General features: G+C 53.0%; 1 protein-coding gene across 2 annotated transcripts; it reads right to left on the minus strand.

The window, feature by feature from the left end:
• Window positions 1-1,511: 1,511 nt before the first annotated feature.
• LOC138671356 (sialidase-3-like) lies at window positions 1,512-6,531 on the minus strand. 2 transcript variants are annotated; one of them, XM_069759458.1, is made up of 3 exons: window positions 6,439-6,531; window positions 3,285-3,499; window positions 1,512-2,495 (listed from the first exon to the last, which is right to left on the minus strand). In XM_069759458.1, exons 2-3 carry the CDS (start codon window positions 3,483-3,485, stop codon window positions 1,512-1,514), a joined length of 1,185 nt encoding a protein of 394 aa, XP_069615559.1. In that variant the 5' UTR covers window positions 3,486-3,499; window positions 6,439-6,531. The 2 variants fall into 2 exon arrangements, with proteins under 2 accessions (XP_069615559.1, XP_069615560.1); XM_069759459.1 differs by lacking the exon at window positions 6,439-6,531 and having other exon boundaries at window positions 3,269-3,368.
• Window positions 6,532-12,789: the final 6,258 nt, after the last annotated feature.

Raw genomic sequence — 12,789 nt, forward strand, 5'->3', positions numbered from 1 at the left:
GGAGGAGTCTGGAGAGGAAACGGAGGAGTCTGGAGAGGGAACGGAGGAGTCTGGAGGGGGAACGGAGGAGTCTGGAGGGGGAACGGAGGAGTCTGGAGGGGGAACGGAGGAGTCTGGAGAGGGAACGGAGGAGTCTGGAGGGGGAACGGAGGAGTCTGGAGAGGGAACGGAGGAGTCTGGAGGAGGAATGGAGGAGTCTGGAGGGGGAACAGGGAATGGAGGAGTCTGGAGGGGGAACGGAGGAGTCTGGAGGGGGAACAGGGAATGGAGGAGTCTGGAGGAGGAATGGAGGAGTCTGGAGGGGGAACAGGGAATGGAGGAGTCTGGAGGGGGAACGGAGGAGTCTGGAGGGGGAACGGAGGAGACTGGAGAGGGAACAGAGGAGTCTGGAGTTGGAACAGGGAACAGAGGGGGAACGGAGGAGTCTCGAGGGGAAACGGAGGAGTCTGGAGGGGAATCGGAGGAGTCTGGAGGGGAATCGGAGGAGTCTGGAGGGGAAACGGAGGAGTCTGGAGGGGAATCGGAGGAGTCTGGAGAGGGAACGGAGGAGTGTGGCGGGGAAACGGAGGAGTGTGGAGGGGAAACGGAGGAGTGTGGAGGGGAAACGGAGGAGTGTGGAGGGGAAACGGAGGAGTGTGGAGGGGAAACGGAGGAGTCTGGAGGGGGAACAGAGGCGTCTGGATACAACCATGGCTCTATTCCCTGTGTGTGGTCGCACTCGCTCATTACTGTTGCACTAACACACGGTAATTAAGGGCTCCGCTACTTTGGATAAACCGGAGAAGCTGCAGAAATTAATCACATCACAATTACAATACGGGGAAAAAGAGATTTACAGACGAGAAACGTCATAACAAATGTATCACAAATGTAAACAAAAGATAAAAAGTAAGAAACAGATGAGAAACTCATAAAGCAGAATGGAGGCGGCTGCACGTCGCGGAGGGCGAGGACGTGCAGGGAAGAGACGGCTCCGGAGTGCGGCCCCACCAGGGGAGCGCTCCTTCTTTCAGTCTTGGATTCTCACATTGTTGCTCTTCGATTTCTATTTCTTTGTTATTTCCAGCTTTTTCCTCCCTTCTCGGTGTAGTACTGGGGTCTTATCCCGGATTTTACAGGGAGGTGACCCCTTTGACAACATTGGGTTCTTTTTTCTGCTCCCGTTTTAACCCTTTTCTTACTTTGTATCTTGTGACATTTTCCGTAGATCTCACTGTTTTTGTGTAGCGCCGCTCCACTCACACGGGATGTGACGCCGCCTCCGATAAGACATGTGGATGAGGACCAGAAATATTATTTATGGGACGACCCCTTTAAGGCGACCACAACCGAGAGGAGTTGACAGAACCTGCTTATTACGGGGGATCAGGCATCATGTAATGAGCAGAATGAGAGCACGTATCGGGGGTCGTGAGAGCGGTGGATGGCGCCATCTTGCGCCCCACCAGTGCATTCCTATACTGGGTAACTTTTGGCACTCTGGAGACTTGGCGGATGCCCGACAGTCGTCATCAGGGCTTGGAGGAATTGTTCAGCAGCTCGTCCATCGTGAACCTCCGGAAGGCGATCTTTTCACATGCGTCCTTTCCACATTCAAACAAGCAGGCGAAGGAGTGAGTGTCCTGGCACACCGCCAAGTCCGAGTACCCACTAGGACCCTCATTGATGACCCACGGTGGGGTCCAGCTGGACGGCACAAGGGGTGACTTATTCAAGTAGATTCCTAAGTCCATGCGCCCCCACCTGCTGGTAGGGTGGGAGTAGAGCAGCCAGGATGTGGCGCTATGGTTGAGGCGCGACTCTTCTCCGCCGTCCGCCTCGTCCTGGTGTACCTTTGGGGGCTGGTAGCTCACCACACTGCCCTGGCATCCATGAGGTGGCTCACAGAGGCTTTTATTGTAGTGGGCATCTCCGAACTCCATGGACTGGGGGTCGCTGGTCGCCTCCACCCGGTAGTGCTGACTGGTCCTGGCGCTGCAGTACAGGAGGTCGTTGCCGTCGCTGCACGCCACCTCAGCCACCTCGCACTCCACTGTCTTCTGCCGCCACAGCCCGCTGCCCTTGTGCCAGCTCTCACCACGGTCGTCGCTGTAGAAGATAAAGGAGTGGGGCTTGGTCTTCCATGGGACGGGCAGGCCGCAGACGCGGGAGTGGATATAGTACAGATACGCTGGTACGATCAGCCTGCCCGATGGAGCGCAGACGCCGTGACCGGGGCCCACCGCAAAGGTGGCGCAGCTCTTCAGGTCCTCACCCAGAACCTCCTCCGTCACGTCCTTCAGTAGACTCCACGACTTGCCGTGGTCGTGGCTGGTGACGTAACAAAGCCGGGCAGCATTTCGTCCGGTTAAGATTTGCTTTAGCTCGGAGATGTCGGTTTTCACGCAAACAAAGAAGAGGAAGATGGTGTCGGTGGCGGGATCGTACAGCGGGCAGGGGTTCATGGTCCGGTGCCCCGGTAACTTGGCGTGTTCCACCGCCATCGTGTCTTCCCACTAATGAGGCAAAACAGATGGAGAAGCTGGAAAGTCACAAGATCAAACGTGGGGGAGACGACGCCTTCAGGTGTTTCAGCCCGTACCTGGACCTCCCCGTGCTGCAACTCCCCGTACCTGGACCTCCCCGTACCTGCACCTTCCAGTACCTGCACCTCCCCGTGCTGCAACTCCCCGTACCTGGACCTCCCCGTGCCTGCACCTCCCGGAACCTGCACATCGCTGTGCTTGAACATCCCCGTACCTGCACCTCCCCGTACTTGCACATCCCCATACCTGTACCTCCGCATACCTGCATCTCCCTGTACCTGCACCTCCCCGCACCTCCCCGCACCTCCCCGAACCTGCAGCTCTCCATACCTGCATCTCCCCGTACCTGCACATCGCCGTGCTTGCACATCCCCGCACCTGCATCTCCCCGTACCTGCACCTCCCCGTGCTGCAACTCCCCGTACCTGCACCTCCCCGTCCCTGCACCTCCCCGTACCTGCACATCGCCGTGCTTGCACATCCCCGTACCTGCACATCCCCATACCTGCACCTCCCCGTACCTGCACATCGCCGTGCCTACACATCCCCGTACCTGCACCTCCCCAAGCTTGCACATCCCCGTTCATGCATCTCCCCGTTCTTGCACATCGCCGTGCTTGCACATCCCCATACCTGCACCTCCCCATACCTGCACCTCCCAGTACCTGCTCCTCCCCGTACTTGCTCATCGCCGTGCTTGCACTTCCCGTACCTTCACCTCTCCGTACCTGCACATCCCGTACCTTCACCTCCCCGTACCTGCACATCCCCGTGCTGCACTCGGCCTCGCCTCACCACCAGGTACAACGCGTCTTGGTCAGCAGGGGAGGAGCGCATCTCCGCCAAGGCCAAGAAGATGGAAGGACCCGGGAGGTAGAGCAAAGCTGGGATACGATACGTGACCCCGCCAGGATCCTGCTGAAAGAGGGTCACCGTGTCCGGAAAGAGCACCGCCGCCATAACTGTACCCGAACCTGCGAGACAGCGGATACACAAGAATGACAGCAGAGAGCAATGGAGGGGTCAGAACCGAGCAATGAGACACTGTATCTCATCCTATCCTGTGTGATACTGACTGCTGAGCCGTGTATCTAATCCTATCCTGTGTGATACTGACTGCTGAGCCATGTATCTAATCGTATCCTGTGTGATACTGTCTGCTGAGCCGTGTATCTAATCCTATCCTGTGTGATACTGACTGCTGAGCCATGTATCTAATCCTATCGTGTGTGATACTGTCTGCTGAGCCGTGTATCTAATCCTATCCTGTGTGATACTGACTGCTGAGCCATGTATCTAATCCTATCCTGTGTGATACTGTCTGCTGAGCCGTGTATCTAATCCTTTCCTGTGTGATAGTCTGCTGAGCCATGTATCTAATCCTATCCTGTGTGATACTGTCTGCTGAGCCGTGTATCTAATCCTATCCTGTGTGATACTGTCTGCTGAGCCGTGTATCTAATCCTATCCTGTGTGATACTGACTGCTGAGCCGTGTATCTAATCATATCCTATGTAATACTGTCTGCTGAGCCGTGTATCTAATCCTCTCCTGTGTGATACTGTCTGCTGAGCCGTGTATCTAATCCTATCCTGTGTGATACTGTCTGCTGAGCCGTGTATCTAATCCTATCCTGTGTGATACTGTCTGCTGAGCCATGTATCTAATCCTATCCTGTGTGATACTGTCTGCTGAGCCGTGTATCTAATCCTATCCTGTGTGATACTGTCTGCTGAGCCGTGTATCTAATCCTATCCTGTGTGATACTGACTGCTGAGCCGTGTATCTAATCCTATCCTGTGTGATACTGTCTGCTGAGCCGTGTATCTAATCCTTTCCTGTGTGATAGTCTGCTGAGCAGTGTATCTAATCCTATCCTGTGTGATACTGTCTGCTGAGCCGTGTATCTAATCCTAAGTAATACTGTCTGATGAGCCGTGTATCTAATCCAGACATGTGTAATACTGACTGCTGAGCCGTGTATCTAATCCTCTCCTGTGTGATACTGACTGCTGAGTCGTGTATCTAATCCTCTCCTGTGTGATACTGTCTGCTGAGCCATGTATCTAATCCCCTCCTGTGTGATACTGACTGCTGAGCCGTGTATCTAATCCCATCCTGTGTGATACTGACTGCTGAGCCGTGTATCTAATCCTCTCCTGTGTGATACTGACTGCTGAGACGTGTATCTAATCCTCTCCTGTGTGATACTGTCTGCTGAGCTGTGTATCTAATCCTATCCTGTGTGATACTGTCTGCTGAGCTGTGTATCTAATCCTATCCTGTGTGATACTGACTGCTGAGCCGTGTATCTAATCCTCTTTTGTGTGATACTGACTGCTGAGCCGTGTATCTAATCCTCTCCTGTGTGATACTGACTGCTGAGCCGTGTATCTAATCCTATCCTGTGTGATACTGTCTGCTGAGCCGTGTATCTAATCCTCTCCTGTGTGATACTGACTGCTGAGCCGTGTATCTAATCCTATCCTGTGTGATACTGTCTGCTGAGCAGTATCTAATCCTATCCTGTGTGATACTGACTGCTGAGCCGTGTATCTAATCCTATCCTGTGTGATACTGACTGCTGAGCCGTGTATCTAATGCTATCCTGTGTGATACTGTCTGCTGAGCCGTGTATCTAATCCTATCCTGTGTGATACTGACTGCTGAGCCGTGTATCTAATCCTATCCTGTGTGATACTGTCTGCTGAGCCGTGTATCTAATCCTCTCCTGTGTGATACTGTGCTGCTGAGCCATGTATCTAATCCTATCCTGTGTGATACTGACTGCTGAGATGTGTATCTAATCCTATCCTGTGTGATACTGACTGCTGAGCTGTGTATCTAATCCTCTCCTGTGTGATACTGACTGCTGAGCCGTGTATCTAATCCTCTTCTGTGTGATACTGTCTGCTGAGCTGTGTATCTAATCCTCTCCTGTGTGATACTGTCTGCTGAGCCGTGTATCTAATCCTATCCTGTGTGATACTGTCTGCTGAGATGTGTATCTAATCCTCTCCTGTGTGATACTGTGCTGCTGAGCCATGTATCTAATCCTATCCTGTGTGATACTGACTGCTGAGCTGTGTATCTAATCCTCTCCTGTGTGATACTGACTGCTGAGCCTTGTATCTAATCCTCTCCTGTGTGATACTGACTGCTGAGCCGTGTATCTAATCCTATCCTGTGTGATACTGTCTGCTGAGATGTGTATCTAATCCTCTCCTGTGTGATACTGTCTGCTGAGCCGTGTATCTAATCTTCTCCTGTGTGATACTGTCTGCTGAGCTGTGTATCTAATTCTATCCTGTGTGATACTGACTGCTGAGCCGTGTATCTAATCCTCTCCTGTGTGATACTGTCTGCTGAGCCGTGTATCTAATCATGTCCTGTGTGATACTGTCTGCTGAGCCGTGTATCTAATCCTATCCTGTGTGATACTGTCTGCTGAGCCGTGTATCTAATTCTATCCTGTGTGATACTGACTGCTGAGCCGTGTATCTAATTCTATCCTGTGTGATACTGACTGCTGAGCCGTGTATCTAATCATGTCCTGTGTGATACTGTCTGCTGAGCTGTGCATCTAATCCTGTGTGATACTGACTGCTGAGCCGTGTATCTAATCCTATCCTGTGTGATACTGACTGCTGAGCCGTGTATCTAATCCTATCCTGTGTGATACTGACTGCTGAGCCGTGTATCTAATCCTATCCTGTGTGATACTGACTGCTGAGCCGTGTATCTAATCCTATCCTGTGTGATACTGACTGCTGAGCCGTGTATCTAATCCTGTGTGATACTGACTGCTGAGCCTTGTATCTAATCCTCTAGCATTCCTTATCATGTATCCAAGCCCCTGCTGTGATACTCCGCAGCCCCCTCTATGACATATACACAGCTGTTGGCTTCTCACCTCCTTCTTTCCTGCAAACTGCTCCGATGTATAGTGGTACATAAAGAATCAGCTGGTCAGAAGTGTCTCAGCCTCAGGAGTTGGCGGCCATGTTTCCGGAGTCCATGAGACATGGAATGTTATATACGGAGACGCAGGAAACATGGCGCCCACAGTGAGCGGCTGACAGCTACAAGCAGCGGCGCCTCTGGTGGTGAGAAGCTGAAGATGTCACGTGACTCAGCACCGTCTATCTAAAGGAGACGGCAGTCGCATCCCTGACTAGGACTTGTAGTCACATCGCCATCTGGTGGGCGCGGGTGGGACCGCAGTCATTGCCGTTCAGATTTATGGACGATATCGGGGTGATATTCTGCAGCGATGTACACAGAGAAGGCAGGCTTGAAAAACTGCTGTACTTTGCCGATATGTATTTGCAGTCTTTTTTTTTTCTCAAGTGCTGGTAACAGTGAAAAAACCCTTTATATGATGCTGGAGTTTCCGTGTGCTGGTGCCGGGCTATCGTTCTCTATCCCATCTTGTGTTGTTTTACGATCGTTCTTTGTGGCTTTTTTATGTCATTTCTTCCTTATATTGCAGACGATCAGGAAAGCGGAGACGGCGGCGGCTGCAGGCGGGAGCATTACATGGCGCCGGCGGTGCAACAAACGCTGTCGCACGGACGTGGAATCGGCCCGTTCTTAGGACTGGCGCTTTCTAGCTGGTTTTTAGCGTTTTTCACGTGCGCGGGTTTTTTTGTTTTGCTGTTTTTTTGAATTCGGAGCTTGAAAAATGTGAAAATAAAATCATCAACTGTGAAACAATGAAATGAATAAATAAAAAAATCTGCAAATGATTAATGAGGACGGATCACTTCCCGGAATCCTTTCTGAATCAAGTCCTTCTTTGTCAGGATCACTGCTTGCTGTCAGCATGCCAGACATGCGCACCACGGTCCGGCCCGGGGCCAGACATGCGCACCACGGTCCGGCCCGGGGCCAGACATGCGCACCACGGTCCGGCCCGGGACCAGACATGCGCACCACGGTCCGGCCCGGGGCCAGACATGCGCACCACGGTCCGGCCCGGGGCCAGACATGCGCACCACGGTCCGGCCCGGGGCCAGACATGCGCACCACGGTCCGGCCCGGGGCCAGACATGCGCACCACGGTCCGGCCCGGGGCCAGACATGCGCACCACGGTCCGGCCCGGGACCAGACATGCGCACCACGGTCCGGCCCGGGACCAGACATGCGCACCACGGTCCGGCCCGGGACCAGACATGCGCACCACGGTCCGGCCCGGGACCAGACATGCGCACCACGGTCCGGGACCAGACATGCGCACCACGGTCCGGCCCGGGACCAGACAAGCGCACCACGGTCCGGCCCGGGACCAGACATGCGCACCACGGTCCGGCCCGGGACCAGACATGCGCACCACGGTCCGGCCCGGGACCAGACATGCGCAACACGGTCCGGTCCGGGACCAGACATGCGCACCACGGTGGGGCCCGGGACCAAACATACGCACCACGGTCCGGCCCGGGACCAGACATGCGCACCACGGTCCGGGCCGGGACCAGACATGCGCAACACGGTCCGGCCCGGGACCAGACATGCGCAACACGGTCCGGCCCGGGACCAGACATGCGCAACACGGTCCGGTCCGGGACCAGACATGCGCACCACGGTGGGGCCCGGGACCAAACATACGCACCACGGTCCGGCCCGGGACCAGACATGCGCACCACGGTCCGGGCCGGGACCAGACATGCGCAACACGGTCCGGCCCGGGACCAGACATGCGCACCACGGTCCGGCCCGGGACCAGACATGCGCAACACGGTCCGGCCCGGGACCAGACATGCGCAACACGGTCCGGTCCGGGACCAGACATGCGCAACACGGTCCGGTCCGGGACCAGACATGCGCACCACGGTCCGGCCCGGGACCAGACATGCGCACCACGGTCCGGCCCGGGACCAGACATGCGCACCACGGTCCGGCCCGGGACCAGACATGCGCACCACGGTCCGGCCCGGGACCAGACAAGCGCCCCACGGTCCGGCCCGGGACCAGACATGCGCACCACGGTCCGGTCCGGGACCAGACATGCGCACCACGGTCCGGCCCGGGACCAGACATGCGCAACACGGTCCGGCCCGGGACCAGACATGCGCAACACGGTCCGGTCCGGGACCAGACATGCGCACCACGGTGGGGCCCGGGACCAAACATGCGCACCACGGTCCGGCCCGGGACCAGACATGCGCACCACGGTCCGGCCCGGGGCCAGGAAGAACCAGTGGATCACAATATCACAAGTCCCCCATGCAATCATTAGCAGCCCCCATACTTGTAGTCCTCCAACATATACAGAAAGTTCCTTAAAGTATTCACCCCCTTTGGCTTTTTACCTGTTTTGTTACAACCGGAGTGTAAATATTTGTGTAATCTGCTTTGTGTGTGATGCATCAGCGGTGGGGATGAGCGAATAGCTTCTAATAAGAGCTTATCCGAATAGCTGCCTCTGTCACCTGGGTACCGGAGCGCTCCCGATAATCAGCTGTCCGGCTCCGCAGCGGCTTGTGTCACATGACACAGGCTCTCCATACATGTGTTGTGACTGTCGCACAGCCATGACACATGCAGCTGCAGAGCCAGACAGCTGAATATAGGGGGCGCTCCGGGTACCCAGGTTACAGAGGCAGCTATTAAGATAAGGAGTTATCGGAAGATATTCAACCAACCCTAATCAGCAGTAAATAGTCTTAATTATATTTATGGGGTAAATTAAAAATTGGCATGTGCATATGTATTCACCCCTTTTGCTATGAAACCCCTAAACATTTCTGGGGCAAGTAATTCCCTTCGTAAGTCCCATGCTCAATGACAAGATGTCCCCCTGTGTGCGATCTAATGTCACATGTCTGTCTTTACCTTCTCTGAAAGACCACAGAGGCTGCAACACCATTAACAAGAGGCACGAGTAACCAAACACCACAATGACCAAGGAGATCTCCAATCACCACCACATAGACCAAAGAGATCGCCAAACCCCAACACATAGACCAAGGAGATCTCCAAACAACACCACAAACACCAAGGAGATCTCCAAACACAAATACGTAGACCACGGAGATCTCCAAACAACACCACAAACACCAAGGAGATCTCCAATCACCACCACGAAGACCAAAGAGATCGCCAAACCCCAACACATAGACCAAGGAGATCTCCAAACAACACCACAAACACCAAGGAGATCTCCAAACACAAATACGTAGACCACGGAGATCTCCAAACAACACCACAAACACCAAGGAGATCTCCAGTCACCACCACGAAGACCAAGGAGATCTCCAGTCACCACCACATAGACCAACGAGATCGCCAAACGCCAACACATAGACCAAGGAGATCTCCAATCACCACCACGAACACCAAGGAGATCTCCAATCACTACCACAAAGAGCAAGGAGATCACCAAACACCAACACATAGACCAAGGAGATCACCAAACGCCAACACATAGACCAAGGAGATCGACAAACACCAACACATAGACCAAAGAGATCGCCAAACACCAATACGTAGACCAAGAAGATTGCCAAACAACACCGTGAAGATCAAGAAGATCTCCCAACACCAACACGTAGGCCAAGGAGATCTCCAAATACCACCATGAAGACCAAGGAGATTTCCACAGACCACCAAGGAGATCTCCAAACATTACAATGTACACCAGTGAGATCTCCAAACCACACCATGATGCCAAGAAGATCTCCACACAAGTCAGCACCATTATATCTATTATCATCAAATGGAAAGAACATGGTACCACAACAAGCCTGCCAAAAGAGGGCTTCCCACCAAAACTCTCAGCCCAGGCAAGGAGGACATTGATCAGAGAGGCAGCTCAGAGACAAAGGGTAGCCCAGAAGGACCTGCAGATTTCCCATGCAGAGTGGAGTATCTGTCCATCCGACCACAATAAGCCGTCCATTCCATAGAGATGGAGTTTATGGAAAAGCGGGCAGAAAAACGCCTTTACTTATACACAAACATTACAAGTCTCGTTTTCAGTTTGCCAAAAGACATGTGGGAGGCTCCCCAAGTGTGTGGAGGAAGGTGCTATCAGATGAGACCAAAATTTAACTTTTTGGCCATCAAAAGTAAATGCTGTATGTGGCTCTAAACCAACACAGCTCATCACCCCAAGAACACCATCCCCAAAGTGAAACATGGTGGTGGTAGCATCATGCTATGGGGGATATTTTTCAGCAGCAGAGAGAAGAAAAATTGTCTCAGTTGAGGGGAAGATGGATGGTGTGAAATACAGGGATATTCTTGCGCAAAACCTGTTTCAGTCGGTCAGTGATCGGATACGGAGATTCACCTTCCAACAAGACAATGACCCCCAGCATACTGCTAAAGCAACACTCGAGTGGTGTAAGGGGAAACGTGAAAATGTTTGGGAGTGGACGAGTCACATCCCAGACTTTAAAGAGGTCATCCTCTACAATGTGTAGTGGGCAGATCAACCTGAGCAGGGCAGAGCGTCACCACACGTCACAGCCCAGCATCGCACGCTCTCCTGCACTGCACAGAACGCTGCACGCCGGCGTGATGCTGGACTGTGACGTGCGGTGAAGCTTCGCGCACAGACCCGTCACTCAGGGCCACCGCTTCCCGCCTCGGTGATGCCGGGCCAGCTTCCAGTTCAGTAAGTTGCCGCGATCTGCCCACTACACATTGCAGAGGACGACCTCCAATGGAGAATCTGTGGTCAGACGGGAAGATCGCAGGTCACCGGAGGAAACACCTAACCTGAAGGACCTGGAGCAGTTCGCCTTAAGGAAAGGACAAAAATCCCAGCGGTCAGACGTGGAAATCTCAGAGACTCATCCAGAGTGACTGCAGCTGTAAGTGCCACAAAAGGAGGCTCCACAAAGTACCGACTTTAGGGGGGTGAATAGTTACGCACACTGAAGATTTCAGTTATTTTGTCCTATTTGTTGTTTGCTTCACAATAAAAACAAATGTTAACGGTGGTCGGCGCGTTCTGTACACGAACTGATGCTAACCCTCAAATAAAACTGTGAAACTTCAGGTTGTGAGGTATCAAAACAGGAAAATGCCAAGTCGAGGGGTGTGAAAACTCCTGCAAACCACCATTTGTAAACATCCATCATCCAGGTGACATCGCTTCATTACAACCAATCAGATTGGTTATTTTCCAGTCTGGATCGTAATAATCATTATAATTCTCAGATCTCGCAAATTTTAGCAGTACATGAATGGATTTTCCACACACAAAGCCGACAATTCCATGCAAGCAGCTGACGAAGGAATGAAGCTGTCCGCACCAAGAACGGCCGACCGGGCAACAACACAGCGACAAGCGTCTGCTAAGACAACACTGGTGTCCGGAGACAGGGACATTTCTGCATTACAGACACCACCTACCCGACAGGAGACGACTCTACTGCGAATGCATTGTTCTATCCCTGCAAGAGTGGAGCTGGACAAAGGAACATCATGGCACATCAAGGTGAGGGAAGAGGTTAAAATATTGTTGTACCTGCAGCCTCCACTAGGGGGAGCTCCCTGTGTACACAGATACATGATAAGATCCTGTCTGCAGTCACCACTAGGGGGAGCTCCCTGTATACAGAGATACATGATAAAATCCTGTCTGCAGTCACCACTAGGGGGAGCTCCCTGTATACAGAGATACATGATAAGATCCTGTCTGCAGCCACCACTAGGGGGAGCTCCCTGTATACAGAGATACATGATAAGATCCTGTCTGCAGCCACCACTAGGGGGAGCTCTCTGTATACAGAGATACATGATAAGATCCTGTCTGCAGCCACCACTAGGGGGAGCTCCCTGTATACAGAGATACATGATAAGATTCTGTCTGCAGCCACCACTAGGGGGAGCTCCCTGTATACAGAGATACATGATAAGATCCTGTCTGCAGTCACCACTAGGGGGAGCTCCCTGTATACAGAGATACATGATAAGATCCTGTCTGCAGCCACCACTAGGGGGAGCTCCCTGTATACAGAGATACATGATAAGATCCTGTCTGCAGTCACCACTAGGGGGAGCTCCCTGTATATAGAGATACATGATAAGATCCTGTCTGCAGCCACCACTAGGGGGAGCTCCCTGTATACAGAGATACATGATAAGATCCTGTCTGCAGCCACCACTAGGGGGAGCTCCCTGTATATAGAGATACATGATAAGATCCTGTCTGCAGTCACCACTAGGGGGAGCTCCCTGTATACAGAGATACATGATAAGATCCTGTCTGCAGCCACCACTAGGGGGAGCTCCCTGTATACAGAGATACAT

The sequence above is a fragment of the Ranitomeya imitator genome, chromosome 3 (assembly GCF_032444005.1).
Source record: "Ranitomeya imitator isolate aRanImi1 chromosome 3, aRanImi1.pri, whole genome shotgun sequence".
Classification (NCBI taxonomy): Eukaryota; Metazoa; Chordata; class Amphibia; order Anura; family Dendrobatidae; genus Ranitomeya; species Ranitomeya imitator.